The 19,862-nt window shown below is 37.0% G+C and overlaps 1 protein-coding gene and 1 long non-coding RNA gene across 2 annotated transcripts; one reads left to right on the top strand and one right to left on the bottom strand.

Moving 5' to 3' along the window:
• Positions 1–1,348: 1,348 nt before the first annotated feature.
• Positions 1,349–15,956, bottom strand: LOC133517592 (uncharacterized). The gene is made up of 6 exons (XM_061850921.1): positions 15,708–15,956; positions 15,476–15,529; positions 12,173–12,631; positions 10,796–10,983; positions 4,335–4,476; positions 1,349–3,181 (listed from the first exon to the last, which is right to left on the bottom strand). Exons 1-6 carry the CDS (start codon positions 15,778–15,780, stop codon positions 3,006–3,008), a joined length of 1,092 nt encoding a protein of 363 aa, XP_061706905.1. The 5' UTR covers positions 15,781–15,956; the 3' UTR covers positions 1,349–3,005.
• Positions 15,957–16,438: 482 nt separating this feature from the next.
• LOC133518321 (uncharacterized) lies at positions 16,439–19,351 on the top strand. The gene is made up of 2 exons (XR_009799461.1): positions 16,439–17,161; positions 19,141–19,351. It is a non-coding gene; the product is annotated as an uncharacterized LOC133518321 (long non-coding RNA).
• The last annotated feature ends 511 nt before the right edge of the window (positions 19,352–19,862 follow it).

Raw genomic sequence — 19,862 nt, 5'->3', positions numbered from 1 at the left:
CCCGACTTCTTAAAAATAATAGATACATTTTAACGAAAGTATTCTAACAGGCCTATTCGAAGAACGAAATACGATAACAATTAGTTCTGGTTTAGATAAATTCTCATTTAGATATAAATAAATAAATAAATAAATAAAATAAAAGGCTTTTATTTCAGGCAGTCAGTACCCATAGTGCATACAAAGTTATTATTACGAAATTAAAACTAAACTAAACTAAATTGACACTGTAAAGGGGTGCCACTCATGTTAAAATTAAATTAAAATTAAGTATAAAATTAAAATTGCACATGGTATGTGCAGTCATTTTTTGTTCTGATCCATGTAAACAGAAATCCAGCGCTTAAACACCGGACTCCTTATATCGTCAGAAACAGCCACAAGTATTTTGTTGTCGGAACGACGCAGTCTGCTCCAGAACGAGGCAACGCGGGATCTAGTTACCGCGAAAAAGTCGGGGACCCCCGCGTCCGAGAACATTATCGATATCGTTTATATGTCGTATAATTGACAGAAGTAGCTCGATTCGGGCAACCAATGTCACTTTGACGTTAGAAATATCGTAGATAGATCTTATTGGGATCACAGCGGAATCGAAATAAACGTCAAATTTGACATGTCGTTTAGTTTTGACGCAGATTACACAGGTCTTATTCGCGGGTGTCCCAACAGGAGTAACAGGTGTGAGTAAGTAACTTTCCGTCGGAAGTGTATAAATAAATTGGGGGTAGACATAAAAGTTTATAATGTTAGATTTCTTTTCTCTTCAGCAGCCGGTATCACGGTCGCATTTTTATCACCTGTCATGTCTTGCGTCACTTTCGCACTTAAATACTTGTTAGAACTTGTCAGGCATGTTGACAATTTCTCAATGGTCTCAATTTGTCATTTTTACAAGCTTTTATTTACTTTCACCTGACCGTTGTCTGTTTGTAATCAAATCTTGCAAGTTAAATTTGACCCATTTCCCGGTTTCCGATGAAGGTGAAAATTTGCATACATATGTAAGTCAGGTGAAAATGCAATATTATGGTACCATCGACATGATCTGATGATGGAGACAGGAGGTGGCCATAGGAACTCTGTGATAAAACAACGTAACCTAAGTGTGTTTGGGGTTTTTAGAATTGTCTCGATGAGTATTAGTTACTTCTGGAAAGAAAAGTACAGTCAGCGATAAAGGCTTGTACCAAAAATGAAATTTTTGCCATAAACTTATTTTAAATTTAAGCCACTCATCTCACGTATATAAATTATTGCGTCAAGACGTCGGAAAGGTGAAAAATAAATTCGCGAAAGGCGGCCACAAATTACGATTTTATATGGGTTTAGAAACTTTAAATGTTCATTGTTTTCTGTTTTAAGCGTTTATTATTTTGGTTTCTTTTATATACTAGGTATACACTCCTGCAAATCCACTTATTTATCTTCTAGTGAACTAAGTGCTTCGCCATATATGTCCCTATATGCGTATAACTTTTTAGCCGCAGTGAGATACTGTTTTGGTTTTGGTCTTTCAGGTATTTCTTTTAACTGTGTCAATTTAGTATTTCCGAAGCCGGGCCCTGGTCGAAATAGAGCTTTGCAGTCTTCAAGTTTGAGGCCCTTTTTAGCTTTGCTGAATATAATGTGATTATAAAGCGATGCTATTTTGTCTATATCACCGGGACTGTAATCTTTTGGTTCTTCAGTGTTAATAATGTTGTCAAAAAAAGATCGGAAACGCTGTAATGAGTAAACACAAGAGATTACGTGCATGTCAGATTATCAAACTTGTTAATATGGGTATTAAGGAAACATAAGCACTTTAATATACGTAATATAATAAATATAACTTATAACTAAATAAAGTGTCTAAAAACGAATACTTACATATCCCTGTAAAAAAAAAGCGTTATTTTAAATCAGCAGCTTTGTAAGTAATGTTTTTTTTAAAGGATCTACTGACCGACCAGGCTAGGTTATTTGCGATAACACATGAAGTGGCTCAGAAAAATATACCATAAAGACTCCAATTTGTAGGCGGATAAAGAAGCAAATGTCTGTTATCCCTTTTAAGCATGTATGATTTTTTATTTTGGTAGCTTTTAATCTGTAATTTGATAAATCCTCAATCGCGAGATGCAACTTTTTTCTATGTGTTTAGATGATTCCCTATACTCTTAACGAAGTGGCTGGGACGTAAACACGTACAGTGGTTAAGGGGAAATTTATAAACTCATAAATTTCCCCTTAACCACTGTACGAGTTAATGGTTGTCAGGAACATAGCCTAAATCGTGTAACTTTGCATGTTGCGGCCAAATTGGCAGATCCTGAATATAATTTGTAGGTACAAGTACCTACATCACATCAGTTCCAAGTTAATCGCTACATTTTATAAAACAAAGTCCCCCGCCGCGTCTGTCTCTTTGTATCTATGTTCGCGATAAACTCAAAAACTAATGAACGGATTTTCATGCGGTTTCCAGCTATCAATAGAGTGGTTCTTGAAGAAAGTAATTTATTAAGCTTTTATGTGACCTGTATGAAGCCGGGGCGAGTCGCTAGTTTTCTAATAAACATTCAGTTGTGGAATTTTTAGGCATTAAGAAGTTTTATAACTTTAATTTTTTAAGGAAACATATAGTTTAGCGATCATGCACAAGTACCTTTTTACAAGCTTTTATTTAGAGTCACCTGTCCCGTTGTCTATGCGTCTGTAATGATATCTTGCAAGTTAAACTTCACCCACTTTGCGGTTTCCAACTGAGCTGAACTTTTGCATACATATGTAAGTCGGATGACAATGCAATATTATGGTACCATCGAGCTGATCTGATGATGGAGACAGGAGGTGGCCATAGGAACTCTGTGATAAAACAACGCAACCTAATTGTGTTTGAAGTTTTTAGAATTGTCTCGATGAGTATTATGAGTAAGTAGTTGCCTGTTGCCTGTGGAAAGAAGAGTACAGTTAGTGATAAAAGCCTGAACCAAAAATGTAATTTTTGCCAAAAAAAAATCTTAGTCACCTAATAATATACTTACTGTCTTGTATTTATCACTCCTAATAAATATAGTTCTGTCTCCATTTCCTGTGTATTTATGTGCCGGGTAGTGGCCTGCACTATTATAGTCATAATGAAAATCATGGAACAGCCACTCGTCATTTTCTAACAGCTTGAATAAACCAAACTTTTCTGGAAAAACAATATTATATAACCTGTAAAATTTTAATAAAATAAGCATCATTTAACATAAATAATAAACCTTTTAGTTGCTTTACAACTCTGTCTATTTAAAATGTGACGTTTCACGGGAAAAGGTCCTTATAGCGGGTGGCGCTTACGCTATTAATAAGATGCTCCTATACGAATACGCTACGTGTCGTAAACCCCAACCGCCATAAGCCCAAATCGTTACGAGTATCTTTTTAGTTTAAGAATAATGGACCAAAATATCAATGCTCTGTGAAAGTTGGAGTACCTAACTGAAATTTTTTACTAGGTAGGTTAACCGTCGGACTAACGCATAATTAGGTATTTATTTTTTATTTTTACAGGTTTTAAAAACGTGGAGTAAGAGAGAAAAGGAAAGGTAATTAGAAGGGTTCAAAAGATTAAGGTGCCACGCGAAGCCTGCGATGGGGGGCACTTATATCGAATTACCGTATTTTCCCTTGCTTTACACAACCTCTTAACACAAAGTAAAGTGAAACTGAATAGGGACACATGTCGAGGGGCCATACATGACCTAAGATGACAATTGTTTGTCAACAAACGCGAAATAAATAAATTAATAAGTACATATGTATGAGGATGACAAATATGAAACGGAAAAAACACATAAATAAATCCATTTTCTATACATGATTGTTAGGGCCACCACACACTAGCGTCTCCCGAGCGTCGGCGTCTAGTCAACTTTATGGGTGCTGCTCGACGCAACGCAACGTTGACGCAACTGCGCAGCGACGCCATTTTCTAACGAGCTAACTAGACGCTAGTGTTTGCTTGTAGTTAATATTTGTATGGACTCAAAATCAGCATTAACGAAGTCTCCTCTAATACCTACTTGCTTATAATACATGTTCGGGCATAACAACAACAACAACAAAGTCCACAAAATTTATGTTTTTTTTTCCTTCGTATCTCAGAGGCCCGGAAATGCTTGCCTGGAATTATACCTAATGGTTTTTGCGAAGCTGGCATTCCTAACGAATGCCACCTTCGCAAATGAACGCGTCGTTAAAAAAATCCAAAACAGTAGCTAAATTGTATTAATTAGTACACTAACTGTTAAAGTTGGTTATGATTAAGAAGCTAATCTTCCATTTCCTTCTCATGTACTTACCTGGCAAAATATTGCTCCCGTAAATGGTGATAAATTGACGACAATTCGGCGAGTTGTGTTGAGGCGGTACACCCAATAACGCCAAAACGATTGCCGCCATCGGCCCACCGTGTCTGAGGCAATCATAGCCAACCGTCACTTTCTGTCAATTACGTCAGTTTATTTGACCATTATGCTTCAGTTTCTAATAAGAATCAAGCAATTTCCACGTTCAAGAGAATACATACCCAAAGGAGAACATCGATTTTCGGCCCATCACATTTATCTGACAAACCATTATGTAAGGTACATACGCATTTTATTACGGAAATAGTCATAATAGCAGCGTTTTACCTACCATTAAAACGCTTATTAAGCGATAACCTTATTTGAAGCCTAACATAAATGAATAATTTGGAGAGTAGCGAACTTAATTTCCTGTAACAGATCGGTCAAACCACGAATACGCCCCACTCCATCCCTACCTTGTGACGTCAGGTCCTGTGCATCAGGTGGGGCAACGAGGCAGGTAGCGCTCGGAGCCCTCGTCATTGGCTTTCAAATATGAATGTACCAGACAGGATTTAAATGTTAGGCTTCAAATAAGGTTATCGCTTAATAAGCGTTTTAACGGTAGGTAAAACGCTGCTATTAAGCTTTGAACCGTTATTTGAAGCCTAACATAAATGAATAATTTGAGATCTTTTGATATCGCCTGGTGCACTGTATGGCGCCAATATGATTAGGAAAATAGGGAACATTAGAATTTTAAAAGACATTATGTATATTAACAATCTTTTATTTAAATGATATTCACTTGCAATAATTACAGACAAGAACAAATAAGTATATGAAACCAAAAATATGGCTAATTAGGCATATGTAATTATACCATAACTATTCAATCATTTATTGACAATAACAATATACATAATGGATATATACAGATGATTACTATAACTAGCTTATATCTAAAATAGGCCCTTGAGGCATTGTACCAAGGATGCTCGCGGCATTTCCTCGTTGTATCGCAATACTGATACGTTGTGCGAGGAAACCGCCAGCTCTTCGGTCACCAGTTACGTCAACCAGACGTTTCGCGATTTCTCCAAAAAACTTGTGCGCGCTGGGACCCCATGGACCATAACTTAATTAATTAATTACTCTTTACACAAGTATCTTTGATTATGCCTAGTATCATGTAGATACGTTTACAAGAGAATCACAATAAATCATAGAATTATAGTATTATTTTAAGAAATTAAATTATATGTATGTACACAAAAACACTTTAATCACCAAATGAGCAAGTTTAATCTAAGTACATTTACTGTCAAGATAAAATACACAGTTTTCTTTCTAACATTTAATAAACCTATTGATCATATTAATATCAATTATATTTATAATTCAGCCACCGATGTAAATAAATTAGCACATGATTGTGACTGCAAATTAGCAAGTTGAACTGGTCGACAATAATATTTAAGAAATGTATTTTCTGACCTCCAATTTCCCCTGGCCAGAATTTCATCTAGTGGGATATCATCAACCCAACTTTTAGATGCTACTGCGGGCCGGACGCTGCCAGCACTAGCTTTAATACCGGCTTGCAGTAGGATCTTTTTTATCCATCCAGATATATTTGTACGTGAAGCAACCTTCGGCTGTCCGCATGTTGTCAAAAATAAGTTGTCAATACCACAAGCTATACGTCTAGGTTGCGATAGTAAAATGACTCTTATTACCCAAAATAATGGATCCAAGACTTTACTATCTTTATTTTGAAAAACTTGCCATCTATATTGACGATTTACTACAGTATCAGTTTTAGATCCATATTTTGGCCAGAAAGTCATGGAATTATCAGCCTCAATACAGCTGTCATCACCTACAGCCAATAATGTCAAGTCATGTAGCCGACGACCAGAGCATAATAATAATAAAATAGCAGCGCGAGCAGAACATTCGTATAAACTATCCTCATTGCAAGTATTGTTCTTTAACCAATCTACAAGGACGTCTGTATCCCATATAGAAGCCTTTTTATTTTTAATGCTCGAATTTCGTATAAATTTTAAATGCCTGGCGTACCAGTGCTAAGAGGGGTATTTAAGTTTGGATCACATAGAGTTGAAACTGCTGATTTATATACCTACTAATAAAGTATTATAGGCCAGACCCTGCTTAAGGTGAAGATCAATTAATAATTTAGCTAAATCAGACCCCTGTGGATTTGAAATACTAACAGAATTTGTATTAGCCCAAACGCACCATTTTTGCCAGGAATTTTTATAAGTTTTAATGGAAGAATCCCGCCAACTCTTATGTAAAAAAATTTATATGTTCCTGTGACCACCCCTTCAAGATGAATGACCACCCCCACATTTCCAGACCTCCAGAGTCATGTCCTGTATCATGGGAGGAGGAAGGCCGGTTGTCGCGTCCACCAGAACTTAGTCTAAGTTGTAAATTCTGAACGGGGGACTCAGGGCCCTGTTCTTGAGGTCTGGTCTCCAGAACACTTTCAACCACCGTGGGTCTACCAAAAAATATATCCCTCTCGCATTGTTGAGGTGTTGTAGTACGCGGGGTATCAGAAACGGGGGTGGGAATACCCACGCTAGGGGATAATCTCACGTTTGGCTGAAGGCATCGTAAAGCCTGGCCTGTCTGTCCGTCAGGTCCAGAGTGCCGTATATTGGGAGGACATGGGCTACTGCCGACGCAAATAGGTCTATTGACGGACGGCCGAATTTCGCAAAAATCTGATTCATTATTTTGGGGCACAGGTGCCACTCGGAAGGTCTCGTAAGGCGAGACAAGTAATCGGCTTTGCCGTTGTACCGGCCTGGTAAATAATGAATCTTGAACAGGTCTAGGATTCTGAATATCTGATGCGAAATCTCCATCAGATAAGGAGACTTTGTGCCCCCTTGGTTTCTTAAATTGGCAACTACCGTTTTGTTGTCTGATTGAATTAAAAGGGAGACACAGGCTAGATTTGAGGTTTAGGACGTAGATTGCCAACATCTCGCGCTGATTCGAGTGACGTTTTGCTTCCTCTGGAGTCCAGAGGCCCCACAGCTTGAGATTATCTATCTGGGCTCCCCACGCTTGCCCCGACGCGTCCGTTACTAGATAACTGGTTGTAGGAGGGTAATGATGTCCACCTTGCCCTCGCGATGTGGATGGGCCTGAGAACCTACCTCCGCGGTAGGTATTGGCAAAGGTGTCGTTACTTTGAAAACCTTTATTAGCCCTTTGTCGAGACGGCTTTGTCTGTTGGTTATATTTTTGGTTAAAGCGAGGGTAGTCGCGAGGTTTTGATTGATAGTTCACAAATGGATTGGGCAATGGCATCCAATTTGTGTAATCAGGGTATGATAAGTGCCAACACAAACCGCTCTGAGCTGCTTCATTTTGTTCAATAAGGGCTTGCGTAATAGTAACAAACCCACGTTCAATAAGTGCTAGCGAGTTAAACTTATCAAATGGCTCATCATTCGTTTCAAGATCTAGATAAGTGAAACCTGGCGAAGAACAGTATTGTTTTTGTACGTCTGCATAGCGCACACTATCCCAGTCCTCCGAATTAAATCGCTGAATGTTGTTAATTAAGTTAAAAATCTGGCCTCGATTTAGGAATAGTCGGTTCTTTCAAAACAGTACTAAGCAGTAATAGAAATGAGCACCCGGGTGCAGGCTGCTCGGTGCGAGCCGGGGGCGGGGGCGCGGGCGCTGTGCCCGTAGTACCATTATCAAAAAGATCTCCGCTAACATTTGCACTAACGCCGTCAGAATCATAAACTTCCTCTACAACAGCTGTGAAGTGAAACACAGGTAGGAGAGTAGGCTGAAAGGTAGTTCTGTTCGCGTTGTATATTCCACTTACTTAATTGGAATATTCCACTAAATTTGATATTCCACTTACTTGCTCACTTAAATACCTTATTGTAGACTCCATGCGACGTCGTTTATTCTTGCGTCGCTTTGTGCGTTTCGCAGCCTTCCTCTTGCTTCCAACTTGCGAAGGTCCTGGCTCCCGTGCCTCCGCGGGTGGCCTCGGGGTATTTTCCATAGGGGCAGTATCCGTGGAAAAACTACTGGTAGAATCTGATGACTCACCTGTATTCGTGGTCCATTTTGGAAATAATTTAATTAAATACCGAACGTTAACACCGTTTTGAACATTTTAAAACCACTCAATAATTTAAGTTTTTATAAAACGACCGATAGCTACGGAAAACAAGACGCCAATGACGAGGGCTCCGAGCGCTACCTGCCTCGTTGCCCCACCTGGTGCACAGGACCTGACGTCACAAGGTAGGGATGGAGTGGGGCGTATTCGTGGGTTGACCGATCTGTTACAGGAAATCAAGTTCGCTACTCTCCAAATTATTCATTTATGTTAGGCTTTCAAAGCTTAGGTGTAAATGAAACGGGAATTAAAAATACATATAGGTAGAAAAAAAAATATTATGTTGCTAATTTCCGTTATTCAATATATTTGTTAACAAAAGCTTTGCCGTTGTCAACATAGATAGCATTGACATAAGGCTTAACTTCAGCACCTGAACCATGAGGTTAAGGAGTTATATTCTCTTTGTAGTTAACTTTATAGTAAATAGACACGTGCATAATCTGGTTTGAAACTTGGTAACTACCACTGTTTGTTATAGCCGACCGTACGTGTGTTTTGACGCTATTACAAATATCATAGTATTAGTTATTGTCTATTTTTTGTACCTACATTTAAATTACAAACGGCTATCAAAATGCCTAAATTAGGTATGTAAGTAGTTAGAAAAAAACTTACGTCCATTTTGGTTAAAATTTTGGAGATTAAATTATAATACCTTTTTATACAACGAAACGCATCACGGCATTAATCTTCTTTTAATCTGTCAAAATATTTGCAAGCAACGGCAACCTTAATAAAACTTAATTTTTTTTAAGTGTTACAAATGGTCAGTTACATTTATTATTCACTCGCGTTAGCGAATATTACTTTATATAAAACGATTACAGTTTTCATGCCAGTTTTTGTCTATTTTTCTGAAAAAACTCGCAAGTATTTTACGGAATAGTATGAATATAGTATGCGCGTATGTTTTCAAAAGTTTTTCTTGCTAGATTCATATTTGTATTGCAGGATTTCTCAACATTCCCGTTTTATTTGGTGAATCTGTTTTGACCATCGTAAACTCTAGATTACGACGAACAAATCTAGAGATTATGACGATTAATTTCGAACGACGAACGAACGAAAGAACGAGGTTCGGTTCAATCAAATACGCACCAGTTTGTTCTGGGCCCAAACTCTAAACAAAATCGACGATCTCCTTTAGATATAATGTACTTTAATAACAAATCTGTAATCATTACCATTATTAAGAAACAAATCATATTATTTTATTACATATTTTTCACAGGAGGGCTTGCTCAATTTTTCTTTACTTAATGACATCTAGATGTGATGTAAATGTGATCTAGATGGTGCCTAGGGCAAAGGCACCAGTGCTCAGTCATGACCACTGGATCAGCCTTTCTTGCCTATTTTTGGCTGTAATTTGCAAAGTTTTTGTAATATTCATGTCAAAAGTAGATCATATTATAGATCCATAAAACATTAATCGAAAAAAAAAACATAATTTTTAACAGAATTGTTTAGCATGAACCACAATACAACTTCAAAGAAGTGTTGTCCTCTGGCATGAAGAGTTATGTGATTTGCGCAATTTTTTTGGAGTGTCACATGGTATTTTGATAAGACGTTACCAGAAAAATTGTGAGTTCTTGTAAAAAGAAAGTGGACTAAACATTTTTATTATTCACATGATGAATACTTAATCTATCTAAAAAAAGGATTTTGTATTTTCTCCAATAGACAACCTCCCATGGCTGACTACTGGGTTCAAGTCATTTTAAAAAGGTTGTAAACCCAGAAGTCGGCCAGGAGAGGTTCACTGTAGGATCTAAAACTTTTTTATTTTCGAATGAAATGTAAGTCGATAGAGGACCTTTAAGTATTTACATAATTAGATATGACTTTGATTGAAATCCATTAAATAACGGTTCGTCAGCCTATGGCTGACAACTGGAATTTGAGATCGCCGAACTCAGAACCCACTAGTCAACCAATAAATTGGCATGGCTGAACACTGGGTACGTAAAAGCTGTCTATTGGTACGCAGGGTGCTAATTACTGGCATAGAGACACTTTCATTATATTTAATGAAATATTTCCAAAAGCAAAATTCAATTACGTTTTATTCTTTACGAAAATGCATTTTTATTAAATTCTTGCACAGTAAAAACATTAACAATACTTATTGGTCCATTAGTGGGCAAATTAGACGATCTTGAATATATAAATTTCGTAAAAAGGCTGACTACTGGTGCCTTTACCCTATTTCAGTTTATAATAGAATGGACATCAAGTGAAAGGCAGTAACTAAGTTTAGTACACAACTACTAACCTGGACTCCTTTATTTGTGAAGGATTTAGTGGAATAGTCCTTGCAGTCTAATTGTCCTTTTCGATTGACGAAAAATACCCATCTTTCATTTTCGTCGGTGGGCGGTTCAGTGAGCTCGTAGAAATCTATATTAGTACGACGTTGTGCATAGTCCAGGTAGCCGCGGATTTTATCTCGAAGAACTTTGTCTGGAACACAGATAGTATCACTAAGACAGATCTGTGATTTCATAAATTGCCAAATTTTCTCGTTTTTACATACGGTACACACATAATCACAACCTGAACGCGAGTGGTGATTGGCTCAAACCTATGTATGTTATGTATGTGTGCAAAATAATCCTGTTATGAAAGTCATATTCAACTTCCGTTTCTCTCTCTCATTTTCAATTCTGTGGTCTCATAAACCGGTTGATCATCTGAGGTGACAGGGCTCCCAGCCCTAAGCCACATCCTACCACCTCATCTTAGATGACAGCCGGAATTGGTGAAAGAAGCGAACAAATTTCACAGCGATCCGAATCTGCTGATCCACCAGGAATTCCTTGTCTCAACACCCGTTCTATCAAACCACTCAAAACCTGACGCAATTTTTTCTTTTCTTCCTCGCGTTGTCCCGGCATTTTGCCACGGCTCATGGGAGCCTGGGGTCCGCTTGACAACTAATCCCAAGATGTGGCGTAGGCACTAGTTTTTACGAAAGCGACTGCCATCTGACCTTCCAACCCAGAGGATAAACTAGGCCTTGTTGGGATTAGTCCGGTTTCCTCACGATGTTTTCCTTCACCGAAAAGCGACTGGTAAATATCAAATGATATATAATTTAAGATGGATGGATGGAGATGGATGGTAAATATCAAATGATATACAATATGGCTTCAATTTAAGAGCCGCTTGGAAATAAGATTGGCAATCCAACCTGCCAAACCCCATCCTAAACACCTACGATCCTACCAGTAAGCCGGAGTAGTAGTATGGCTTTTTAGCAGCTAGGAAGGAATGGTGCCAATTGAACAGACTCCGCACCGAACATGAGCGGTGTGCAAACTCCTTATTTAAGTGTGGTTGGCGAGACTCAGCAGCATGCGACTGCGGAGCCCTAGTGCAGACCACTACAGCATTATATATAATTGCCCGAAACGGAAATGTATCGGAGATACCCTAAACATTGATGCACCTAATGCAAACTCTGCCCAATGGGTGAAGAATTTAGACATTATTTATTATAATCGATCAGTAAACGACTCTGTAAAAAATTGAATTGTAGGAAGATTGGTTAATTGATTAATCAGTACATATCTTAATGAAGGGTACTTTAAGGACTAAGTACATGTGCATTTTGATCCCAAACTAGACGTAAAATAGACATAACTCTCACCATAAGAAAACTCGTCGATGAAGTACGGGACTTTAGCTTCAGGCCATATTTTAAACTGTTCTATTTCAGCCGGGCTTAATTTGAAAGCTGGTATGACATATGTTTTATCAAGTCGCGTAGGTCGATTGTCATTCGTTAAATCATATATATCTTTATTTTCAGACATATCAGCCTTTTTCCCAAGTTGTACACCATTATCATGCACGCCCGTGTTAAGTGATTCTTTGCCTTCACCTCGCGCGTCATCGTGTCCCTCCATTTCTCTTTCGTCTTCATCAATTGGGTCAGTGGCCACTGGATCATCACCTTGTGCATTAACTCCATCCATTTGTTCATTGGTGTCTTGAATATTACCTAGTAAATTATTTTCGTTTTCATCATCAATCGGTTTATTTTCGCCTTGATCATCATCTTGTACAGGATCATCTATTTCATTTGCATTCATCGATTCATCAGCAACTAAAATTCACCTTAGAATGTTTGTAATTTGTTTGAATAAAATTGTGGTTGAATCTTATAAAGTATAATGAAGTAGTTATCGGGGTCCAATTGAGTTAAAATTTAACAATCTTACAAAATTTTGATTTTAATACATCATTTCAGCCTGTGGATAGATTCCGAAGGATGAAAGCAACAATGAATAAGTACTTTGTTAAAATTATTTATCTTCGGTGACAAAGTTGTGTCAAAATGAAAGGCACGTACTTAACGGAGCAGCATAGTAGCCAAACTCAAGTAGCTTAAAAAAATAGTAACGAATACTAAAATTAATAATAGGTCGGCGTGAAAATCCGAGCCTCATAATATTTCATTATGAGTTGTATTTTAATGACAATATAGCTAATGCTTTACTGTAGATAGATACCAAATAATTATATTGTCAAGAAAAATAATATATGGGAGACTATTTTATGGATATCGAAAGGTGCCTGGGGTTTGCGTTGGGGACCCTGATTCGAAGAATAAGTTGAGTCTTGTTTTTACGAAAACAGGTGCCATCTGACCCCAGAGCCTAATTCTGCCTATCACAAACCTTGGAACATTTTTGTTCAATATTTCATTTCGCCGAACTTGTTTTTTTTTTCATAAATCGAGAATCGAGACTAACCTAACTTTTTCAAAACCTTTTTAGAATAACTATTGGTTCTTTAATAGAACGGGTTCGGTGAAATGAAAATTTGGAAAAGAAGTAAGGTGCATAGAACCTCGACAAGTGATTCTGGTTTAGCAGATATTAACGATTTTCAAAAGATCATTAGAATCCAAGGTGTGCCATTTGAAAGTTTCGTTACGTCTAGTACTAGGCTACCAACGCTTCTGTTTGTATTGCGATGCCAAGTAAAAGCTCCGGTGCAACACCGTGGGATACCAAGTAGAAAACGTAATATGGATATGACCAAAATTCCCGGATTTCGTTTGAAAAAAATTATATCGATATGATAGGTATACTTAGATAGGCAGCTCAAATTACGAATATACTCATAAACTAAATCTTGCATCAATGCATTGAATATTCTTTACTTTAATTTAATGTAAACCTGTACAGTATTTTTAGTAGATATCCATATTGTTTGTTATTATTATTACCACGGCCCGTATTTTTCATGCCGTTGACGCAAAAATAACGTAATTTAACATACAGGGAGTTGTTTTACAATACTACACATTTAGATAACTTACTTATTGACGGGTATCAAAATAAATACTTGTTACGAGAATAAAAGCTTGTTACGCTGTTAAAAATCAAAAATATCTATTATTTAATAAATTAATAATCTATTATTTATTTGAGCGACAATAAGATAAAGTCACTTAAGTAGACGTTTCTGTACTGATTGTCAAGTATATGTATAACTTACCTAAAGAGGTTGATAAATGATTAATTATTACGAAAATATTAATTGGAATCATACTCTAAGTAGCGTGACGTCATTTTTCTGTCAACGGCATGAAAAGTACGGGCCCTGATTATTACATATAACGCGGTTTATCAATACTTCAATAGGTTATATACATATATCATTCGATATCTTAATGTTACTGGCCACTTACGGTGCAAAGCAAGAAAACAAATAAATATTAGTGAATCGTCAAACTGACTGGATGACTGCAATATGTTTAATTATGACAGAGTTTTATAACCTATCTTTTGTAATTGTTGAAAGTACATATATCGAAATTGCATAATAATAAACGCTCTGGCGGCATCCTAGGTTAGGTATTTTATAATGTGTTTGTATGCTTTTTTTGTGTTTTGTTTTTTTTTTATTATATGCATATTATAAAAAAAAACCTATAGGTACCTAAGAGTTAAAATGAATAAAGAAAATACTAATGCTTATTATATGCACAATGCACATACACCTATTTTCCGAAAATATTTATTTTACGCGATAAAATGTTACTAAAATTTACTGAATGTAATATAGCCAGTAACTTATTCTACAATATAAGTTGTGGAATCCCGGGGTATATCCATATTAGTATAATGTTTGAGGTCATTCACCCCGTGTTGCACCGGGAAATCCGATCACTTGTCATTATTTTAAAAGCTCATAAATTATTTCATGCTATTTACGTTTTAGTAAGTTAGCAGACTTTTTTCAATAGTATAATAACCACAATTTGATGCTTATCTAAATTTATTGGCGCTAAAATATTGGAAGAGCGCCAAATTATATTACGAGATATCTCTTAAATGCGGCCGTTATTATTATTGATGCCGGGAAAATAATAAGCCAAAATAAAATCATTCTCAACAATGTCTATTATCTACCTATCTCGATTGGCTCGTTCCTATGATTGCTTACAGTAGATAAAAATGAGTAATGAGGCTACAATGTAAGCAATAGCTCCGTACAAATATCCACACTTAATGTCATTTGTGAGGTTCCATGGAGATGTGAGCTTGGTTTCAGCCTGTCTGATGTTGAGTGGGAGATCATTCCAAAGCCGGATCGCCTGAACGGTAAAGGAGTTAGAGACAAAACCAGTACGATGAAAAGCTTAAGACTACCGGACTCGCGAAGGGTGCAACCTGTTCGGGTAGTTATATAATAAAATTTGGATCTGAGATAGTCGGGTGCAGTCGGATCGAATAAAACAGAGTATAGTGTGCACAGAATTTGCAACTATTACTATTTACTCTAGCTTTGAAGAGATCCAGATCCACTGAATATATAAGTAATCATTATTGCACAAGATTTATGCATGAATACCACAAATACGTAGCTTATAACCTGGATAGGTTATAAGCTACGTATTTGTGGTAAGAGAATGGATATTCTCTTTGTTCTTCCTTACCAAGTCTAACAATGTTTCCCTCATCTGAACCGGAAATGGAGTCGGGCGATGAATCTGTATAAAAAAAATCAATTAAATGTTACTGGATCAAGTTTCAGTTGTATTTTGTAAATTACTGTGGGTACTGTTTGATCTTGATTTTGGTATCATACTCCTGGTGACTATAGCACTAAATAAATTTCATACTAAGAACGATGCATACTGCCCAAATATGTTTGTTTAAAAAACTTACCTGCCACGCAACTTATACAAATTATTGATATCAAACATAACTTGAAACACTCGAAACCACATATTAGTTGCATCTTCAGACCTGAAGTTTAGGTAAAAATGGCGTTCCATTTATGATTTAGCTGTCGAAAATCTATAAAACGTCAAATGTGATAAGATTTTTTTATGGTTAACACAATAAGAGCGTTCTCACATCATCCGATCTGATATCGGAGGTAGGATCCTACAGCAGGCCGCGGAGCTACAAATAAATATACACCGTGGGCCAATTAAACCCGACACATTTCAAAGGTGTATTCTTGACCGCATTTAGAGACTAAAATGTCATACAATGTTTTCTGAAATCGGTCTTGTTTTAGAGATAAAGACAATTTCTGTGAAAATTTTGTTTATTTCATAACTTAGTCAAAAACGCCTTTTTAGCTGTGACGCTGCCACTATGTAACTTGGTTTAGACAAACCTACTGACAGATATTAAAGTTTTAAAGTAAACTCGCAATTTTCGTCTGTAAATAAAAAAAAACTTTACTTATTCGTTGTAATGATTTCTTTCACCAAGGTGTAAAAATAAACGTGTCGTGTGCAGAAAACGCAAAAGGTATTTTTTTTTTCGGCAAAAAAAAATGTTTTTGGCGAATTTGGCCAAAGCTCATATAACATTTTTTGCTCCTTGTGACCTCAGGAATGCGTGGTTAAAATCTGTCGGGTTTAATTGGCCCACGGTGTATACATAAATATTATAAGGACATTCTTACACATATTGACTAAGTCCCAAGGCAAGCTCAAGAAGGCTTGTGTTGTGGGTATTCAGACAACGATACATATAATATAATACAAATACTTAAATACATAGAAAACATCCATGACTCAGGAACAAATATCTGTGCTCCTCTCACAAATAGATTCCCTTACCGGGATTCGAACCCAGGACCATCGGCTTCATAGGCAGGGCCACTACTCACTAGGCCAGACTGGTCGTCATTATGCCTACACATACGCACACAAACAAATATTACAGGTCCGACACGCGACATGACTGAAATTATCTGAAGCGTATTTCCAATATCGGATCTTGGAAGGCGCCTATGAGAAAAATAGCTGCAGGAGAGTGCCATATGACATCAAATCCGCCTCTGTTGCGTTACATATCGTTTTTTAGTTTTGATGATTTATTAAATGAATAAAAAAAACATGTCTTATATTTCACTACCAACCGACATCCCATATCGAAACGGGCAATGTGAAAACGCTCTAAGCTATAAAATTTCTTGAGAAACGTGGATAAGAAGTTGGTTTGAGCTGGCTCGTTGCTCAGTTAGGTTGTCTGTTCATGACCGGTAGCCGTACCATAAGTTGACACTTGACGTTTACGTTAGCAACTGTGGAAACTCGATCGCAATCCCTTTCGCTCGCATCGTCCAACGTACTTAACTACATGTCCAATGCCAACTTTTGGTAAGTACCAAACGTCAAAGACTAATGAGAGACTAAACTGCCATTCTCAGAAAATTGTACTTATTATTTATTCACATCTGAGAATATTTTATATTGCTTCTCTATTAACCCGACCAGTATGACTCGCTATCACCCGAAGAAGTGGTACCTATTCAAATAATAACCGGCCAAGAGCATGTCGGGCCACGCTCAGTGTAGGGTTCCGTAGTTACTCTTCCGTCACAATAAGCTAAACTGGAGCTTAAAGTATAGTAAATTGTTAACCAAGGGATGAAACGGTACCTTTCACCCGAGTTAAACAAATAGGCAAATTTGCATAATCAGTACCTAATTAAAGTAAGTCTTTTTACTATGAAGGGAAAACTTTTTGCGATAACTCAAAAACAGCTAAACTGATCATGTTCGCTATAGTTTTCATTTAATGTCTTTCTTAAGCTCTACTTCCACGATTTTTTTCATATTTTTTGGACCTATGGTTCAAAAGTTAGAGGGGGGGGGACACATTTTTTTTTTCTTTCGGAGCGATTATCTCCGAATATATTCACTTTATCAAAAAATGTTAATAGAAAACCCCTATTAGTTTTGAAAGACCTTTCCAACGATACCCCACACTTTAGGGTTGAAGCGAAAAAAAAAATTCACCCCCACTTTACGTGTAGGGGAGGTACCCTAAAAAAAATTAATTTTTTAGATTTTATTGTACGACTTTGTCGGCTTTATTGATTTATATATCCATGCCAAATTTCAGCTTTCTAGCACTAACGACCACGGAGCAAAGCCTAGGACAGACAGACAGACAGACAGACAGACAGACAGACAGACAGACAGACAGACAGACGGACATGGCGAAACTATAAGGGTTCCGTTTTATGCCATTTGGCTACGGAACCCTAAAAAGAGAATTTGATTACCATGTCATATTGTTATGCTAAAACTGACATAGTCGCCCCCGTGACTGAGGCCGGGCAGACGAAGATAATTCTTTCTTAGATTTTTTTTGTGATTGTGAGGAATAGTGAAGCAAATATAAAATACTCGTAGATGTGAATACATAAGTAGGTATTAGGTAAGTATTTTCTGAAAATGGCAGTTTAGTCTCTCATAGTCTTAACTTGAAACAAAATATCTGATTCAGATTTACATGCCTAGTTATACTAGCTATAATTAATTATTCATTTTTAGGGTTCCGTAGTCAACTAGGAACCCTTATAGTTTGGCCATGTCCGTCTGTCTGTCTGTCCGAGGCTTTGCTCCGTGGTCGTTAGTGCTAGAAAGCTAAAATTTGGCATGGATATATAAATCAATAAAGCCGACAAAGTCGTACAATAAAATCTAAAAATTTAATTTTTTTTAGGGTGCCTCCCCTACACGTAAAGTGGGGGTGAAATTTTTTTTTCGCTTCAACCCTAGAGTGTGGGGTATCGTTGGAAAGGTCTTTCAAAACTAATAGGGGTTTTTAAGAAATATTTTGATAAAGTGAATATATTCGGAGATAATCGCTCCGAAAGAAAAAAAAATGTGTCCCCCCCTCTAACTTTTGAACCATAGGTCCAAAAAATATGAAAAAAATCGTGGAAGTAGAGCTTAAGAAAGACATTAAATGAAAACTATAGCGGGCATGATCAGTTTAGCTGTATTTGAGTTATTGCAAAAAGTTTTCCCTTCATAGCAAAAAGTATTACTTTAATTAGGTACTGATTATGCAAATTTGCCTATTTGTTTAACTCGGGTGAAAGGTACCGTTTCATCCCTTGGATAACAATTTACTATACTTTAAGCTCCAGTTTAGCTTATTGTGACGGAAAAGTAACTACGGAACCCTACACTGAGCGTGGCCCGACATGCTCTTGGCCGGTTATTTATAATAAATTAGGTAACTAAATATTGTATTGTAGTAAGTACCTACATATGGGTAAGTTTCCGCAGCTGTCGAATGATGCCTTTTTTGCAACTAAATACTGTATTTATTAATTTTGCAGAAATCGCAAAGCGTCTGGTTGACGTAACTGGTGACCGAAGACACAACGTATCTGCATTGCGGTACAACGAGAAAATGCCGCCAGCATCCTTGGTAAGTACAATGCCTCAAGGGCCTATTTTAGATTTAAGCCGTAGTTAATAGTAATACCACTGTATACATATATCCATTATGTTTACTGCTATTGTAAATAAAATATGTTGAAAAGCTAATTACTTTGTAATAGTATTTATTATTAATCATAACCCTAACATGTGGCCTCTGAGTTCTCTGGTTCTCGTGGTGAATGATTAAATAATACTATTTTTCTGTTAAAAAAAGGTAAAAAAAAAAAAACCTAGGATCCTTAAACATTGTCACACAAATTTAACCGAGCCCATCACCGACTAAAATTCACATGCACTACAGGAATGCAAAAATACTTGCGCGTAAAAAATTATTCACGCTATTTCAGATTCAGCCACGCCATTCGTATCCCTTATGACAGATTTCTCAGTTCATAAACATAAATTTTCCAACGTGCCCGATACTCGTGAGAACGTGCCTGCGGCCCTGCCGACCACCAACACAGACTGACTTTTCACTTTCGAGACTTTACAACATTCCATAATCAACCTTACAACTATAAAAGATAAAGTTTAGTTTCCGTTTATCATAACCTCTTTGTTAGAAAATGAAGCTGTTTCAGAAAAGTTCGCGCTATCTGGACGCGCTACGGTTGCG

The sequence above is a fragment of the Cydia pomonella genome, chromosome 5 (genome assembly GCF_033807575.1).
Source record: "Cydia pomonella isolate Wapato2018A chromosome 5, ilCydPomo1, whole genome shotgun sequence".
NCBI lineage: Eukaryota > Metazoa > Arthropoda > Insecta > Lepidoptera > Tortricidae > Cydia > Cydia pomonella.
This window is presented reverse-complemented; position numbering and strand designations above follow the sequence as displayed.

Bases quoted from the DNA above. Each gene is read 5' to 3' on its own strand.
- LOC133517592 (XM_061850921.1), bottom strand. From the start codon at position 15,780: ATGCAACTAATATGTGGTTTCGAGTGTTTCAAGTTATGTTTGATATCA. The intron at 10,984-12,172 runs GTGAGAGTTATG...TCTGTGTTCCAG, and splicing joins CATCGACGAGTTTTCTTATG to ACAAAGTTCTTCGAGATAAA. The intron at 3,182-4,334 runs GTAAGTACATGA...TTGTTTTTCCAG, and splicing joins CGGGAGCAATATTTTGCCAG to AAAAGTTTGGTTTATTCAAG.